Source organism: Pleurodeles waltl, chromosome 7, assembly GCF_031143425.1.
Source record: "Pleurodeles waltl isolate 20211129_DDA chromosome 7, aPleWal1.hap1.20221129, whole genome shotgun sequence".
NCBI classification, from domain to species: domain Eukaryota; kingdom Metazoa; phylum Chordata; class Amphibia; order Caudata; family Salamandridae; genus Pleurodeles; species Pleurodeles waltl.
In genome coordinates, this window is record NC_090446.1 from 65,375,571 (window position 1) to 65,390,943 (window position 15,373).

At 50.6% G+C, this 15,373-nt stretch overlaps 1 protein-coding gene across 1 annotated transcript in view; it reads left to right on the top strand.

The window, feature by feature from the left end:
• Positions 1–2,601: 2,601 nt before the first annotated feature.
• LOC138246804 (alpha-2-macroglobulin-like protein 1) overlaps positions 2,602–15,373 on the top strand; it is a 179,966-nt gene continuing 167,194 nt past the window's right edge. Inside the window, exons 1-3 of the mRNA XM_069201567.1 lie at positions 2,602–2,829; positions 7,371–7,551; positions 9,169–9,334. Of these exons, the coding sequence (XP_069057668.1) occupies positions 2,747–2,829; positions 7,371–7,551; positions 9,169–9,334 (430 nt within the window). The 5' untranslated portion in view covers positions 2,602–2,746. The remainder of the gene's footprint in view (positions 2,830–7,370; positions 7,552–9,168; positions 9,335–15,373) is intronic.

The following is a 15,373-nucleotide window of genomic DNA, read 5'->3' on the forward strand; positions in this document are numbered from 1 at the left end:
AGGGATAATAAACTTACTCTATTATCTTTTCATTCTTAAAGGATTTGCAGCAGTTGCTGCTCGGGGGCGATGCTACTCCGCCATAGCAGGGGAGCTGCCACTGAACAGTATGTGTGAGAGGTGATCTGTTACCTGGTTTTATGAGAGACTTGAGTTTGCTGCCTGCAGCTGGTAATTGGTCTTATAAGGTAAAGTGGGTAGTTTTGAACCACATGTACTGAAGAAATATGGGTGTTGAGTTCTGTCAAAAATCTGGCAAGATCTCAGGAACAGTGTAATTCAATCTCCCTCTACCCCCTTATATCAAGCTTGTCTTACTACACTTAGGGGCTCATTTATAAGCCCTGTGCACCGCTAGTGCATCACTTTTTGTGACGCACTGGCGGCGCATTGTGCAGGCCCATATAGACACACACATGGCCACGCAAAGCCACTTTGCATCGCTTGTAAAGGCCATGTAGATATGGTGTGAGGCAACGCAGCACAAGTTGCTACATTGCCTTACTCTGAGTCAAAGTGGCATTTCATATGTGTTGCGGTGGGTATTCCAACGCAACACCCGTAGGTTTTGACGCAGTCACACATTTACAAGAATCTGTAAACCTCGGAATGTGTCAAAATCGTACACCTCCCCAAGGGAGGCGCATCAAGGGGAAATATCTTTATTTCTCCTGTTTTTCCTTCCTCTTTCGATGTGTGCTGCATTCTGCATTTTGTAAATAAGCTCTTAGTTTCTGTTTTGTTGTCTTACTGTCAATCTGGGAGACCAGTTCTTCCTTCATGCCAAGTATAGTTCCTTTGTCCATGAACTGTAGAGGGTTGGTGAATATAATCCCTTGAGGTTCACAGGTGGGGAGGGGCTTCCCTGATAACCCACCTTTCCAGGATTCACCCTGCGACAACCTCCCTGAGCAGACCGTGAATCAGGAAGCGATGTAGTAAAGAAGGGAGAGAGGGGAGCATCACTAATACTCAAAGTAGAGGCAGCAAGGCTCATTAGTACCAGTGAGCAATAGACTCACAGTATCTGGGAGGCCTACAATAATCTCATCAATGTAAGAGGGTCCATTGCCCCTCTTCAGCGGGCAAACACATAAGGAGACAGGTTAGTGCCGGCACATTGCCATTCTGTGCCCAGTGATGTAATTTCCATAGAACTCATTGTCTCCTTTAAGCGTGGACTTTGTATGCCTCCATATTGGTTTGTTGGAAAGCAGCGGGGAGTAATGTGGTTAGGATGAGCGGGCATTGAAGCTAACTGATGGGAGTAAATGATGGTGAGGAAGTATGAGAGGGCACGAGAACACCCCTCTTATGACAGACCAATATGACTTCTACCCTCTGATATGCCTTAATCTCTTGCGTACATTCAGCAATGTTGAAGCCCAGGCAACACTGAACATTGTCTTGACCAGTGTGGGACTGTCTGTATCAATATTATAGTGATTTGCTTCATTCCTCCTCCATCAGCACCAGCTCATTCAGATGTGACCTTAAAGATTTGACCAATGATCTGCCACCTGTGCAGAATCCCATGGATCATCGTATAGCTGGTTGCATTCCACGTGTACGTGGATTCCCTGGTAGCAGTTGTCTCATCAGATCTGACAGGGCAAAAGCATCTTGGAGGTTTAAACAGGGCAATGCCTTTAGAGACATCTGGCTCGTGGAGTTGTGTTCTGTGGCAACTCTGATGTCCCTCCTCTTGGTAGGAAGTCACACCTGGTGAACTTGGTGTTTGACGGTCCCCCACGCTCTCTATTTCATAAATATGAGGTTGGTATCAAACAGTTTCAAGTCAAAAGTAAGCTGAAAGATCTTTCTCCTCTCCGTGTGCAGTATTTAGCATGCTACTAAATGTCTGTGGCATCTCTTCAACTCAGGTGGTACTCAGGACGGAGTATGAGTTCTAGCATAGTTGTAGTTGTGAAAGCAAAATTTCACACATTAGTTTGCAAGACATACAAGTTGGTGATAGGCCCTTAGTTTAATTAGTCAGTCTAGAGAAGATCCTCATTAGTTATTGTTCACAATTCTCAAACTCTGACCTATCAGGAACTCAGTATCAGATATGGTGCACCCTACTGCCAGACTCTGCCAGGTTCCCGGGGTGGATACCAGAAGGTAACAGCTTAGATCCCAAATGAATCAACGAGGATGTAGATCTCAACCACTTGAGACATGACCCTGCCCGAGGGCAGAGCTTGTTTTGCTAATGTTGTGAATCAAAGGCAATGAAAAGGAATATAAAAACCGGAACCTATGCCCAGTGTGATGACTTTAAAGCCTGGCTGATGAGCGACTTTGTCTTTACGCGAATAGTTCCTCTTAGGCAACAAAAGCCACACGATGCTTCCTCATTGCAGGACAGGGATTAGTGCAGGCCGTGACGCAAAACATTTGTTTTTTGAATAAGATGCAACTTGGGCAATCTTTCACAATCCTAAATTGATGTAAACTCCCGGGCCAGATGCCAAAATTGAAGAGATAATGAAATTTGGCAGAGTGAAAGAGCTGTCTAAGAGAGGAGGGAGGGACCATGGGCCTTGCCATGAGTTCAGAGGTGCTATAAAAGTCTGGTGAACTACAGAGGGAGACTGAGAAGGCTGTGAGCAAAGAGCTCAGGAGGGAGAACCTGGAGGGCAGCAGCTGGCATGAGCTAGAATCTGTTTCTGCCATCTTGAAAGACCTCAAGAGGAACCAGGGGTGACCGCCCTCCTAGTCTTAGGAACCCCCTCGAAGAAGGATGAGTTACTGGAAGATGTGGGGCAGTCTGCTCATCGGCTGCCTGCTCCTGCATGCCACTCACGGGGAGACCCCTGCATCTCCGTAAGAGCATCATCCGAAAACCTCTAGCCATTTCTTCCCTTCTTACTTGTGATCACTTCTTCCAACTATCAGAGACTGGCAGGGCTCTAGCTACTGTTTATATCTTCGCCCTCTCTCTCTCATATCACCCCCTTCTGTATTTTGCTCACTTCTTCCCCACTTTTTTGTCTCTCTCTTCCTTCTTTATCTTGTTTATCAACATTCTTTTCTCTTTGCCTCTCTGTTACTACCTACTGTATGCAGCCATGGATCTCACTTCTCTCGCTTGTATGCTCCTCCATCCTTTTCTTTCTGCTTCTTCCTGTCTCTTCACCACTGTACTTCCTCAGTAATACATCCTCCCAGCAGGCACCTCTTTGTCATTCTCTATGACTTCGTCTGCAGCCATTTTTCTGATTTCCCTCTACATTCCCTTTCTTAGTCATTATTTTTTAGATTCCCTTTTTTGTCCATCTTTGAGCCCTTTTTATCCCCGTCAGTTTTATTCCTGCTTTATGTGTCCTCTGACTTGTTCCTCTCTCATAGCCCATTCCTGTCACTCATCCGCAGTTTGCTCACTCATATCTGTCTCTTCACATTGAATACCATTTCTTCTCCGCACTTGCTCCTTGGATTTTCTCCACTCCTAATCTCTTGATACAATCTGCATCTCCCTTCACCACAGTCTGACGTTATCCATCTGTATTTTCTCATTCCAAGCAGTTTTGTTGTTCTCCTTCATTTTTTCCCTCCCTCTTTCTCTCCCCAGTCCTCTCATGGGTTACCTCCGTCTTTTCTGTGTCTTCAAACCCTCCTCTAACCCCTTCCAAGAGAACTACTGACTTTTCAGGATCCTACTTTAAATGTGCCACTATTAATCTCTGGTAATCACTCTCTGTGCTCATTCCAGTACTTTGATGGGGAGATTCCATTATTACTCAATCCACCAACTTCCTCATTACCTACTGGAAGCACTGGGCAGAATTCCCAAAAGTCTTTCTGTGGGAGAAATGTTCCTCTAATATTACCTCCTCTGCTCTCCTTTATCTTACTTGACAAACATACACTAAACAAGCATTTGCAATGCGATAGGTCTCGCATATTTAGGACAAGTTAATTGTCACCTTTTGACGACAGCGCCCATGAGAAAAAACAAAAGAAAACATGAGAGGAAAGTGAAAAATGACGACTTGGCAAAATAACAGAAAGTGCTTTACAAAACAAAACTTTGTAATTTTATTTGTCCTGCTGGGCACGTTTTTGGCAGTCACAAGCCTTCTGTTTGCAGGGCACTACAAGTTAAAAAGAACAAATACCACCTTGATCACGTCGGGTGCAGCAGAGGTGCACTAATAATGTTGAAACAATTAGTGCTTGATCCCCGCGCCACACAGAGGAACGGAAATGATGCCAGACATGCCTTGATGAATTACGAGGCTGTAAAGAAGAGTGCCAGCAAACCAACAAATGGTGAGCGACAGGCGGGCTCCAAGCCCTTAACTGATCACAACAGAGTCTCGCAAGCGAGACGCATGCGCTAACGCATGCCCTCCCGGGCTTGAAAGTAAAAAGACTTGAAATCTGTGGGCATGACCTGAACCTTGGCATTGCTTCTTTTGTCCATAGTTTTCTGAAGTAATCAATGATAGCTCCTGGGCTTAATTTGCAAATAAAAATGTCCCAGTGCTCAAAGCTGTCCTCTGAAACATGTGGCTGCTCCGATTAAATGTTAGAGCACAGAATACTGAGGCAGGTTAATCCTAAAGCCATCTCGGGCCTCTTTAATCCATTTACAGACACTCTCTGCCCCTTCAGCTCAGTCTTGCAGCTTCTGCTTTCTCCCTTTGTGACGCTTTTTCGTTTTTCTCTTCCTCCGTCTTTCCCATCTGTGGGGGTCATTCTAACTCTGACAGGCGGCGGAGGCCGCCCGCCAGAGTTCCCCCCTCCAGAACACCGCTCCGCGGTCATAAGACCGCTGCGGTGATTCTGGGTTTCCCACTGGGCTGGCGGGCGACCGCCAAAAGGCCGCCCGCCAGCCCAGTGGGAAACACCCCTCCATGAGGATGCCGGCTCCGAATGGAGCCGGCGGAGTGGAGGATGTGCGACGGGTGCAGTTGCACCTGTCACAAATTTCAGTGTCTGCTCAGCAGACACTGAAATTCTTTGTGGGGCCCTCTTACCGGGGCCCCTGCAGTGCCCATGCCATTGGCATGGGCACTGCAGGGGCCCCCAGGGGCCCCACGACACCCCATACTGCCATCCTGTTCCTGGCGGGCGACCCGCCAGGAACAGGATGGCGGTATGGGGTGTCAGAATCCCCATGGCGACGCAGCAAGCTGCGCTGCCATGGAGGATTCTGCAGGACAGCGGAAAACCAGCGGGAGACCGCCGGTTTTCCTGTTCTGACCGCGGCTGAACCGCCGCGGTCAGAATGTCCTGAGGAGCACCGCCAGCCTGTTGGCGGTGCTCCCGCCGACCCTGGCCCCGGCGGTCCGTGACCGCCGGGGTCAGAATCAGGCCCTGTGTCTTTTGCTCACAGGAAATGCCTGATGCAGAAAAATAACTGAAGGCCCTCAGAAAGAAATGCCGGAGCCCCCCACCAGGAACCAGTGGCTCAAATTAGGCATTGATCATAGCTCCTTTAAAACGATTTCAGAGCATCCCATTCTATCTGCATGCTTTCCACCTTCCCATCCATAGTCTTATATCTGCTTACAAAGATGTGCCTCGAAATCTATTTATCTAAATCTGTTTCTGGTTTCAAACCCTTTTATATCTTACTTCTCATCACCTAAAGATGCCTCATGGGGTGAGGAGCCAAAACTGAAATGTAGTGCTGAGGATGGGCACAGCCGATGGGAACTGGAGGATAGTAGGTCTCAAGCACTGAGGAGGTAATTTCATTACTATTGTATCATCTATTAGTGAGGATGGAAGAGCTCCATGCTCCTAATTCATCTGATCTTACTCAGTCTTCTGAGAAATATAATACAGTTTCCATTTCATCTGGAACAACAACAAAAAAGTACTCCAGACCTGAAGATAATCAAGGGAGGTGTTTACTTAATGAACAGAAGAAATATAGGTCTTAAATAATACCATCAAAGGCCATAGTACGAATGAAACATCCACCTTCACACCTCCATGGCTAGGGCCAGCTTTTGCTCTGGTGGCGCCCTGTGCGACAGTCTTTTGTGGCATCCCCACCCCAAGACCACCTCCTCAGATTCCCTCATTACCACCCGGCAAATGTGCTTCTCAACTCTCCATTTCCCCTCTTTTACATACATTCATGTGTTTTAAGGCGCTTGTAAAGGCTGGCTTTACTAATCCACTCAGCTACCCATATAAAATATAGTTCTGTTCTTTGGAGCAGGCGTATTAACCTTCTGCACAACTTTATGGCAAGTCAAAGCTGCCCTAGACAAAACTTCCATCTCTCTCCCTAGCAGGAACACTAATCACAAGAGGTATCTTGACATTTTATTTGGTTCGTGGAGGCTGGACGCACAAGGAACTTTTCAACAGGTGCTTTTAAATCACAAGTTTCGTAAGTTATTGCTAAATACAGCGCCCCTCTGAGGTCAGCACCCCCCAATCCAGGTCAGCACCCCGGTGCAGCCGCACCACTCGCACCACCCTAAAGCCGACCCCATCCATAGCTGTAGTTCTGGCATTGCCGTGTTTGAGGAATTAAGGGGCCAGATGTAGTAACATTATGGTTGCAATAAGAGCATACAAAGTGCACACCAACATTTTGCGATCAATGCTTTATTTTTACTACTCAACCAATAGGTCATTTGGTACAGTAAGAAACTACAAGGGGTTGTCGAGTGACCTGCCTAATAAATATTCATAAGCTAAATCCCAATTTGTGACTCTAATTGATTGTCTGAAATTACAGGGCGGGTGGTCAGCAAAGGTCAGCAGAATGTTATCACTAACTTTGCATTTCAAAATGTAAACTTTTTTTTAAAGCAGATCAACTTCCTGATAGGAAAACGTTCCTTGGACCCCTGCCTACCCTAACAGAGGCTGGTCCTCAAAGAGGGAAAAAAAGTGCAATGGGACCCCTTCCCATTTGTGAGTCGGTTAGCACTCCACCTTGGGAGTTCGTAGTTGATTAATGGTGTGCAACCGGAATCTCCATAATGAACAACAAAGGCACACAGATTTCCAAACCACAATTCTGAAGGAACTCCCAAAACATGCCCCTTGCAAATGGATTCAGTAGATATGTGAAAGGGGTTTTGAGGTCACAAACCAATATTTTACTGAATTGCAGGGTTTGTCGGGCCACAAAAACCCTTTGTGCATCTGGCCCCATGTGTCTTAACACCCAATTCACTGCTATTTCAGTCATCTGCCTGGTCTTCACTACACTGTATCCCTGTGCTTGTGTGTTCACATGACACTCTAGTAGGCTTCCAACAATATCTGTATTTCTATCCCTCTTAGAGATCACTAATAGCTTAATCAGTTTATTGCTTGAGGTGGGTCAGAAGAACTAACTGGTGGATCTTCCTTTACTGTGTGGTCATTGAGGTGTTTTTCGTCTTCAGAACCTACGTGGTGGTGGTCCCAGCTGTGCTGTTGTATCCCTCCTTGGAGAAAGTCTGCACTTACATCAGTGAGCCCATCAAATGCGCCGTGGAGGTCAACATGACATCCATTGGCAAGGATGACATACAGCTGATAAAGAGAAGTTCCAGCCTGAGGCCCTGGGAATGTGTCAGCTTCCAGGTAAGGAGACTTGCTAAGAGGGATTTAAAGGCTGATGACCCCAGACCCTGCTCTAGGCAGGATTTGTTTTGAAGTCAAAGTAAGGATTTTAGCTTATAAATGTTTTGTTGAATCATAGGAGCATGACAAATGTTCCCTACAGATGAATATATTGTGAAGCGCAACGTTTATTGATGGTAAATCAAAGGCAGTCTTAAATGAACTAGAGGTAGTGCAATTCTACCCATGCGTGTAGTCGAGTCAGACAGGTGAGGGGAAGTGCAGGTCCCTCTTGAAGGAGGGACAGGTGAAGGAGAGGGCAATTCCTTCTTGGGGAGATCGGACATCTAGGGGAGGGAGAGGATAGGCCCTTCTACCCATGTACTTATTGGTGCTAATCTGACCTTAGTCCTGGATGGTTTCATATTAGTCCAGCCTAGTTACTCCCACCTTAATCCTCCATGAATTGGAGTTATTCCCTACATAGATCAACAAACTGACATTGTTTCCATCCAGGTTTTACTTGGCTCAACTGTAGACCTGTACATACAGGTGTTAGACCCCCTGTATTCCTATATATTACATTAGGTCTACCTTAGTGATATATAACCACACTAAATTATAAGTCTTGACTGCAGACAACTTTAACTGTGTTTTGGAGACCTTTTGATTTTAATACATTACATATGGATAGAATAGGCTTTAGATCAGCCCCTTGCCCATGATTGAATGGTTTTGTTTTTTGTTTCTACCCCACCCCCCCCCCGCTACTGGTCGAATTACTTTTCTTCATATTCCTGTGTTTGTTCTTCTTAGGAGCATTTCAGCATCATGCTGTTTTGTGCATGATGTATGCCTCCGTTGCTGACGTCAGACCTTGCTTTGCACAGGAGGGACTATTTTCTCTCCGCCTCTCTCTCCCAGCATTCCCTTCCACTCCCATCCGGCTCTCCTCCACACTCCATTCGAATCATCCACCCCGCTTCTTCCTGCCTCTTCAGCCCAGTGGCTTATTTTTTACTGACCCCTCCCAGGCACCTTTCGCAGGCATCCATCTTCATGTTTTTGTGATCACTGTGAGAGAGCTCATTGACATGCATGTGTGGTGGGCATCTTCAAATAGCTTTTGTTTTAATTTACCAAATCCCATTCAAAGATGACCACACCTGATGCGCATGGTCAGCTGCATGTTTGGCTTGGCTGAGACAGCATTAGTTCCACACTAGTGGCTTGGATTGGAGTTAGCCCCACAATAGTTTTGCATAGACTCAAGGAAGTTTAATTCCAATGCTGCTTATTCGGTTTTAGTTCACCACTAGTTCTGCTTTTATTGCTGTTGGTTCAACACTAAACTTGGATGGATTAGCATTAGGTTCACACTGAACCTCTGTCGATTGCAGCCAGTCCTATGCTGTAGTTGCATAGACCCGAGTGTATTTCATCTTAGTTCAGCACATCTTGAAGTTAGAACCATTCTACTGTTTTCTGGACTGGTTTTAAATCCACACAGCCTTGTCTGCAATGTAAACTTTTTCAGTTTCACCAACGCATGAAGAGAATACATGGATTAATTATACTTTATTAATTTTCAGACGGAAAGTGAGACTGTCTTTGTTTTCATCCTATTCTCCTGCCCAGGTACCACCACCCACCAAAGGTACAGAGGAAGTGGTGTCCATTGAGGTGTCGCTGGATTGCGCCGGGAGCAAACAAATTTCAGAAAAAAAGGACGTTCTACTCAGGATGTCCCAAAATGCCACCATGGTGCAGACGGATAAGCCCATGTACAAACCCGGACAGACAGGTGAGTGAGAGAGCAGCTCCTTCTCTGTGAGTGTGGACAGGTGAGTGAGAGAGCAGGTCCTTCTCTGTTAGGGCAGGCAGGTGAGTGAGAGGGCAGGTCCTTCACTGTGAGGGCAGTCAGGGGCATAACGGTGAGTGAGAGGGCAGGTCCTTCTGTGTGAGGACAGACAGGTGAGTGAGAGGGCAGGTACTTCTCTGTGAGGGCAGGCAGGTGAATGAGAGGGCAGGTCCTTCTGTGTGAGGAAAGACAGGTGAGTGAGAGGGCAGGTACTTCTCTGTGAGGACAGACAGGTGAGTGAGAGGGCAGGTACTTCTCTGTGAGGGCAGACAGGTGAATGAGAGGGCAGGTCCTTCTGTGTGAGGAAAGACAGGTGAGTGAGAGGGCAGGTACTTCTCTGTGAGGACAGACAGGTGAGTGAGAGGGCAGGTACTTCTCTGTGAGGGCAGACAGGTGAATGAGATGCCTGGTCCTTCTCTGTGAGGGCAGCCAGGTGAGTGAGAGGGCAGGTCCTTCTCTGTAAGGACAGACAGGTGAGTGAGAAGGCAGGTCCTTCTCTGTGATGGAAAACAGGTGAGTGAGAGGGCAGGTCCTTCACTGTGAGGGCAGACAGGTGAGTGAGAGGACAGGTCCTTCTGTGTGAGGACAGACAGGTGAGTGAGAGGGCAAGTCCTTCTCTGTGAGGGCAGACAGGTGAATGAGATGCCTGGTCCTTCTCTGTGAGTGCAGACAGGTGAGTGAGAGGGCAGGTCCTTCTCTGTGAGGGCAGCCAGGTGAGTGAGAGGGCAGGTCCTTCTCTGTGAGGACAGACAGGTGATTGAGAGGGCAGGACCTTCTCTGTGATGGAAAACAGGTGAGTGAGAGGGCAGGTCCTTCACTGTGAGGGCAGACAGGTGAGTGAGATGACAGGTCCTTCACTGTGAGGGCAGACAGGTGAGTGAGAGGGCAGGTCCTTCTTTGTGAGGACAGACAGGTGAGTGAGAGGGCAGGTCCTTATCTGTGATGGAAAACAGGTGAGTGAGAGGGCAGGTCCTTCTCTGTGAGGGCAGACAGGTGAGTGAGAGGGCAGGTCCTTCTCTGTTAGGGCAGACAGGCGAGTGAGAGGGCAGGTCCTTCACTGTGAGGGCAGTCAGGGGCATAACGGTGAGTGAGAGGGCAGGTCCTTCTGTGTGAGGACAGACAGGTGAGTGAGAGGGCAGGTCCTTCTCTGTGAGGGCAGACAGGTGAATGAGATGCCTGGTCCTTCTCTGTGAGGGCAGACAGGTGAGTGAGAGGGCAGGTCCTTCTCTGTGAGGGCAGCCAGGTGAGTGAGAGGGCAGGTCCTTCTCTGTGAGGACAGACAGGTGAGTGAGAGGGCAGGTCCTTCTCTGTGATGGAAAACAGGTGAGTGAGAGGGCAGGTCCTTCAATATGAGGGCAGACATGTGAGTGAGAGGACAGGTCCTTCACTGTGAGGGCAGACAGGTGAGTGAGAGGGCAGGTCCTTCTTTGTGAGGACAGACAGGTGAGTGAGAGGGCAGGTCCTTCTCTGTGATGGAAAACAGGTGAGTGAGAGGGCAGGTCCTTCTCTGTGAGGGCAGACAGGTGAGTGAGAGGGCAGGTCCTTCTCTGTGAGGGCAGACAGGTGAGTGAGAGGGCAGGTCCTCTCTGTGAGGACAGACAGGTGAGTGAGAGGGCAGGTCCTTCTCTGTCATGAAAAACAGGTGAGTGAGAGGGCAGTTCCTTCACTGTGAGGGCAGACAGGTGAGTGAGAGGGCAGGTCATTCACTGTGAGGGCAGTCAGGTGAGTGAGAGGGCAGGTCCTTCTGTGTGAGGGCAGTCAGGCGAGTGACGGGGCAGGTCCTTCTGTGTGAGGGCAGACAGGTGAGTGAGAGGGCAGGTCCCTCTCTGTGAGGGCAGACAGGTGAGTGAGAGGGCAGGTCCTTCGCTGTGAGGGCAGTCAGGTGAGTGAGAGGGCAGGTCCTTCTGTGTGAGGGCAGTCAGGTGAGTGAGAGGGCAGGTCCTCTGTGAGGGCAGCCAGGTGAGTGAGAGGGCAGGTCCTTCTCTGTGAGGGCAGTTAGGCAAGTGACTGGGCAGGTCCTTCACTGTGAGGGCATACAGGTGAGTGAGAGGGCAGGTCCTTCTGTGTGAGGGCAGACAGGTGAGTGAGAGGGCAGGTCCTTCTCTGTGAGGGTAGACAGGTGAGTGAGAGGGCAGGGCCTTCTCTGTGAGGGCAGACTGGTGAGTGAGAGGGCAGGTCCTTCTGTGTGAGGGCAGACAGGTGAGTGAGAGGGCAGGTCCTTCTCTGTGAGGGTAGACAGGGGAGTGAGAGGGCAGGTCCTTCTCTGTGAGGGTAGACAGGTGAGTGAGAGGGCAGATCCTTCTCTGTGAGGGCAGACTGGTGAGTGAGAGGGCAGGTCCTTCTGTGTGAGGGCAGACAGGTGAGTGAGAGGGCAGGTCCTTCTCTGTGAGGGTAGACAGGTGAGTGAGAGGGCAGGTCCTTCTCTGTGAGGGCAGACAGGTGTGTGAGAGGGCAGGTCCTTCTCTGTGAAGGCAGATAGGTGAGTGAGAGAGCAGGTCCTTCTCGGTGAGTGTAGACAGGTGAGTGGGAGGTCAGGTCCTTCTCTGTGAGGGCAGATATGTTACTGAGAGGGCAGTTCCTTCTCTGTGAGGGCAGTAGGAGGGCAGGCCTTCTTGGGAAGGGCAGACAGGTGAATGAGATGCCTGGTCCTTCTTTGTGAGTGTAGACAGGTGAGTGAGAGGGCAGGTCCTTCTGTGTGAGGGCAGTCAGGTGAGTGAGAGGGCAGGTCCTTCTCTGTTAGGGCAGTCAGGCGAGTGACGGGGCAGGTCCTTCTCTGTGAGGGCAGACAGGTGAGTGAGAGGGCAGGTCCTTCTGTGTGAGGGCAGACAGGTGAGTGAGAGGGCAGGTCCTTCTATGTGAAGGCAGACAGGTGAGTGAGAGAGCAGGTCCTTCTCTGTGAGTGTAGACAGGTGACTGGGAGGTCAGGTCCTTCTCTGTGAGGGCAGCCAGGTGAGTGAGAGGGCAGGTCCTTCTCTGTGAGGGCAGACAGCTGAGTGGGAGGTCAGGTCCTTCTCTGTGAGGGCAGACAGGTGAGTGGGAGGGCAGGTTCTTCTCTGTGAGGGTAGACAGGGGAGTGAGAGGGCAGGTCCTTCTCTGTGAGGGTAGACAGGTGAGTGAGAGGGCAGGTCCTTCTCTGTGAGGGCAGTCTGGTGAGTGAGAGGGCAGGTCCTTCTGTGTGAGGGTATACAGGTGAGTGAGAGGGCAGGTCCTTCTCTGTGAGGGTAGACAGGTGAGAGAGAGGGCAGGTCCTTCTCTGTGAGGGCAGACAGGTGTGTGAGAGGGCAGGTCCTTCTCTGTGAAGGCAGACAGGTGCGTGAGAGAGCAGGTCCTTCTCTGTGAGTGTAGATAGGTGAGTGGGAGGTCAGGTCCTTCTCTGTGAGGGCAGATATGTGACTGAGAGGGCAGTTCCTTCTCTGTGAGGGCAGTTGGAAGGCAGGCCTTCTTGGGGAGGGCAGACAGGTGAATGAGATGCCTGGTCCTTCTTTGTGAGTGTAGACAGGTGAGTGAGAGGGCAGGTCCTTCTGTGTGAGGGCAGTCAGGTGAGTGAGAGGGCAGGTCCTTCTTTGTGAGGGAAGTCAGGCGAGTGAAGAGGCAGGTCCTTCTCTGTGAGGGCAGACAGGTGAGTGAGAGGGCAGGTCCTTCTATGTGAAGGCAGACAGGTGAGTGGGAGAGTAGGTCCTTCTCTGTGAGTGTAGACAGGTGAGTGGGAGGTCAGGTCCTTCTCTGTGAGGGCAGCCAGGTGAGTGAGAGGGCAGGTCCTTCTCTGTGAGGGCAGACAGCTGAGTGGGAGGTCAGGTCCTTCTCTGTGAGGGCAGACAGGTGAGTGGGAGAGCAGGTTCTTCTCTGTGAGTGCAGACAGGTGAGTGAGAGGTCAGGTCCTTCTCTGTGAGTGTAGACAGGTGAGTGGGAGGGCAGGTTCTTCTCTGTGAGGGTAGACAGGTGAGTGAGAGGGCAGGTCCTTCTCTGTGATGAAAAACAGGTGAGTGAGAGGGCAGTTCCTTCACTGTGAGGGCAGACAGGTGAGTGAGAGGGCAGGTCATTCACTGTGAGGGCAGTCAGGTGAGTGAGAGGGCAGGTCCTTCTGTGTGAGGGCAGACAGGTGAGTGAGATGGCTGGTCCTTCTCTGTGAGGGCAGTCAGGCGAGTGACGGGGCAGGTCCTTCTGTGTGAGGGCAGACAGGTGAGTGAGAGGGCAGGTCCCTCTCTGTGAGGGCAGACAGGTGAGTGAGAGGGCAGGTCCTTCGCTGTGAGGGCAGTCAGGTGAGTGAGAGGACAGGTCCTTCTGTGTGAGGGTAGTCAGTTGAGTGAGAGGGCAGGTCCTCTGTGAGGGCAGGCAGGTGAGTGAGAGGGCAGGTCCTTCTCTATGAGGGCAGTTAGGCAAGTGACTGGGCAGGTCCTTCACTGTGAGGGCATACAGGTGAGTGAGAGGGCAGGTCCTTCTGTGTGAGGGCAGACAGGTGAGTGAGAGGGCAGGTCCTTCTCTGTGAGGGTAGACAGGTGAGTGAGAGGGCAGGGCCTTCTCTGTGAGGGCAGACTGGTGAGTGAGAGGGCAGGTCCTTATGTGTGAGGGCAGACAGGTGAGTGAGAGGGCAGGTCCTTCTCTGTGAGGGTAGACAGGGGAGTGAGAGGGCTGGTCCTTCTCTGTGAGGGTAGACAGGTGAGTGAGAGGGCAGATCCTTCTCTGTGAGGGCAGACTGGTGAGTGAGAGGGCAGGTCCTTCTGTGTGAGGGCAGACAGGTGAGTGAGAGGGCAGGTCCTTCTCTGTGAGGGTAGGCAGGTGAGTGAGAGGGCAGGTCCTTCTCTGTGAGGGCAGACAGGTGTGTGAGAGGGCAGGTCCTTCTCTGTGAAGGCAGATAGGTGAGTGAGAGAGCAGGTCCTTCTCGGTGAGTGTAGACAGGTGAGTGGGAGGTCAGGTCCTTCTCTGTGAGGGCAGATATGTGACTGAGAGGGCAGTTCCTTCTCTGTGAGGGCAGTAGGAGGGCAGGCCTTCTTGGGAAGGGCAGACAGGTGAATGAGATGCCTGGTCCTTCTTTGTGAGTGTAGACAGGTGAGTGAGAGGGCAGGTCCTTCTGTGTGAGGGCAGTCAGGTGAGTGAGAGGGCAGGTCCTTCTCTGTTAGGGCAGTCAGGCGAGTGACGGGGCAGGTCCTTCTCTGTGAGGGCAGACAGGTGAGTGAGAGGGCAGGTCCTTCTGTGTGAGGGCAGACAGGTGAGTGAGAGGGCAGGTCCTTCTATGTGAAGGCAGACAGGTGAGTGAGAGAGCAGGTCCTTCTCTGTGAGTGTAGACAGGTGACTGGGAGGTCAGGTCCTTCTCTGTGAGGGCAGCCAGGTGAGTGAGAGGGCAGGTCCTTCTCTGTGAGGGCAGACAGCTGAGTGGGAGGTCAGGTCCTTCTCTGTGAGGGCAGACAGGTGAGTGGGAGGGCAGGTTCTTCTCTGTGAGGGTAGACAGGGGAGTGAGAGGGCAGGTCCTTCTCTGTGAGGGTAGACAGGTGAGTGAGAGGGCAGGTCCTTCTCTGTGAGGGCAGTCTGGTGAGTGAGAGGGCAGGTCCTTCTGTGTGAGGGCATACAGGTGAGTGAGAGGGCAGGTCCTTCTCTGTGAGGGTAGACAGGTGAGTGAGAGGGCAGGTCCTTCTCTGTGAGGGCAGACAGGTGTGTGAGAGGGCAGGTCCTTCTCTGTGAAGGCAGACAGGTGAGTGAGAGAGCAGGTCCTTCTCTGTGAGTGTAGACAGGTGAGTGGGAGGTCAGGTCCTTCTCTGTGAGGGCAGATATGTGACTGAGAGGGCAGTTCCTTCTCTGTGAGGGCAGTAGGAAGGCAGGCCTTCTTGGGGAGGGCAGACAGGTGAATGAGATGCCTGGTCCTTCTTTGTGAGTGTAGACAGGTGAGTGAGAGGGCAGGTCCTTCTGTGTGAGGGCAGTCAGGTGAGTGAGAGGGCAGGTCCTTCTTTGTGAGGGAAGTCAGGCGAGTGAAGAGGCAGGTCCTTCTCT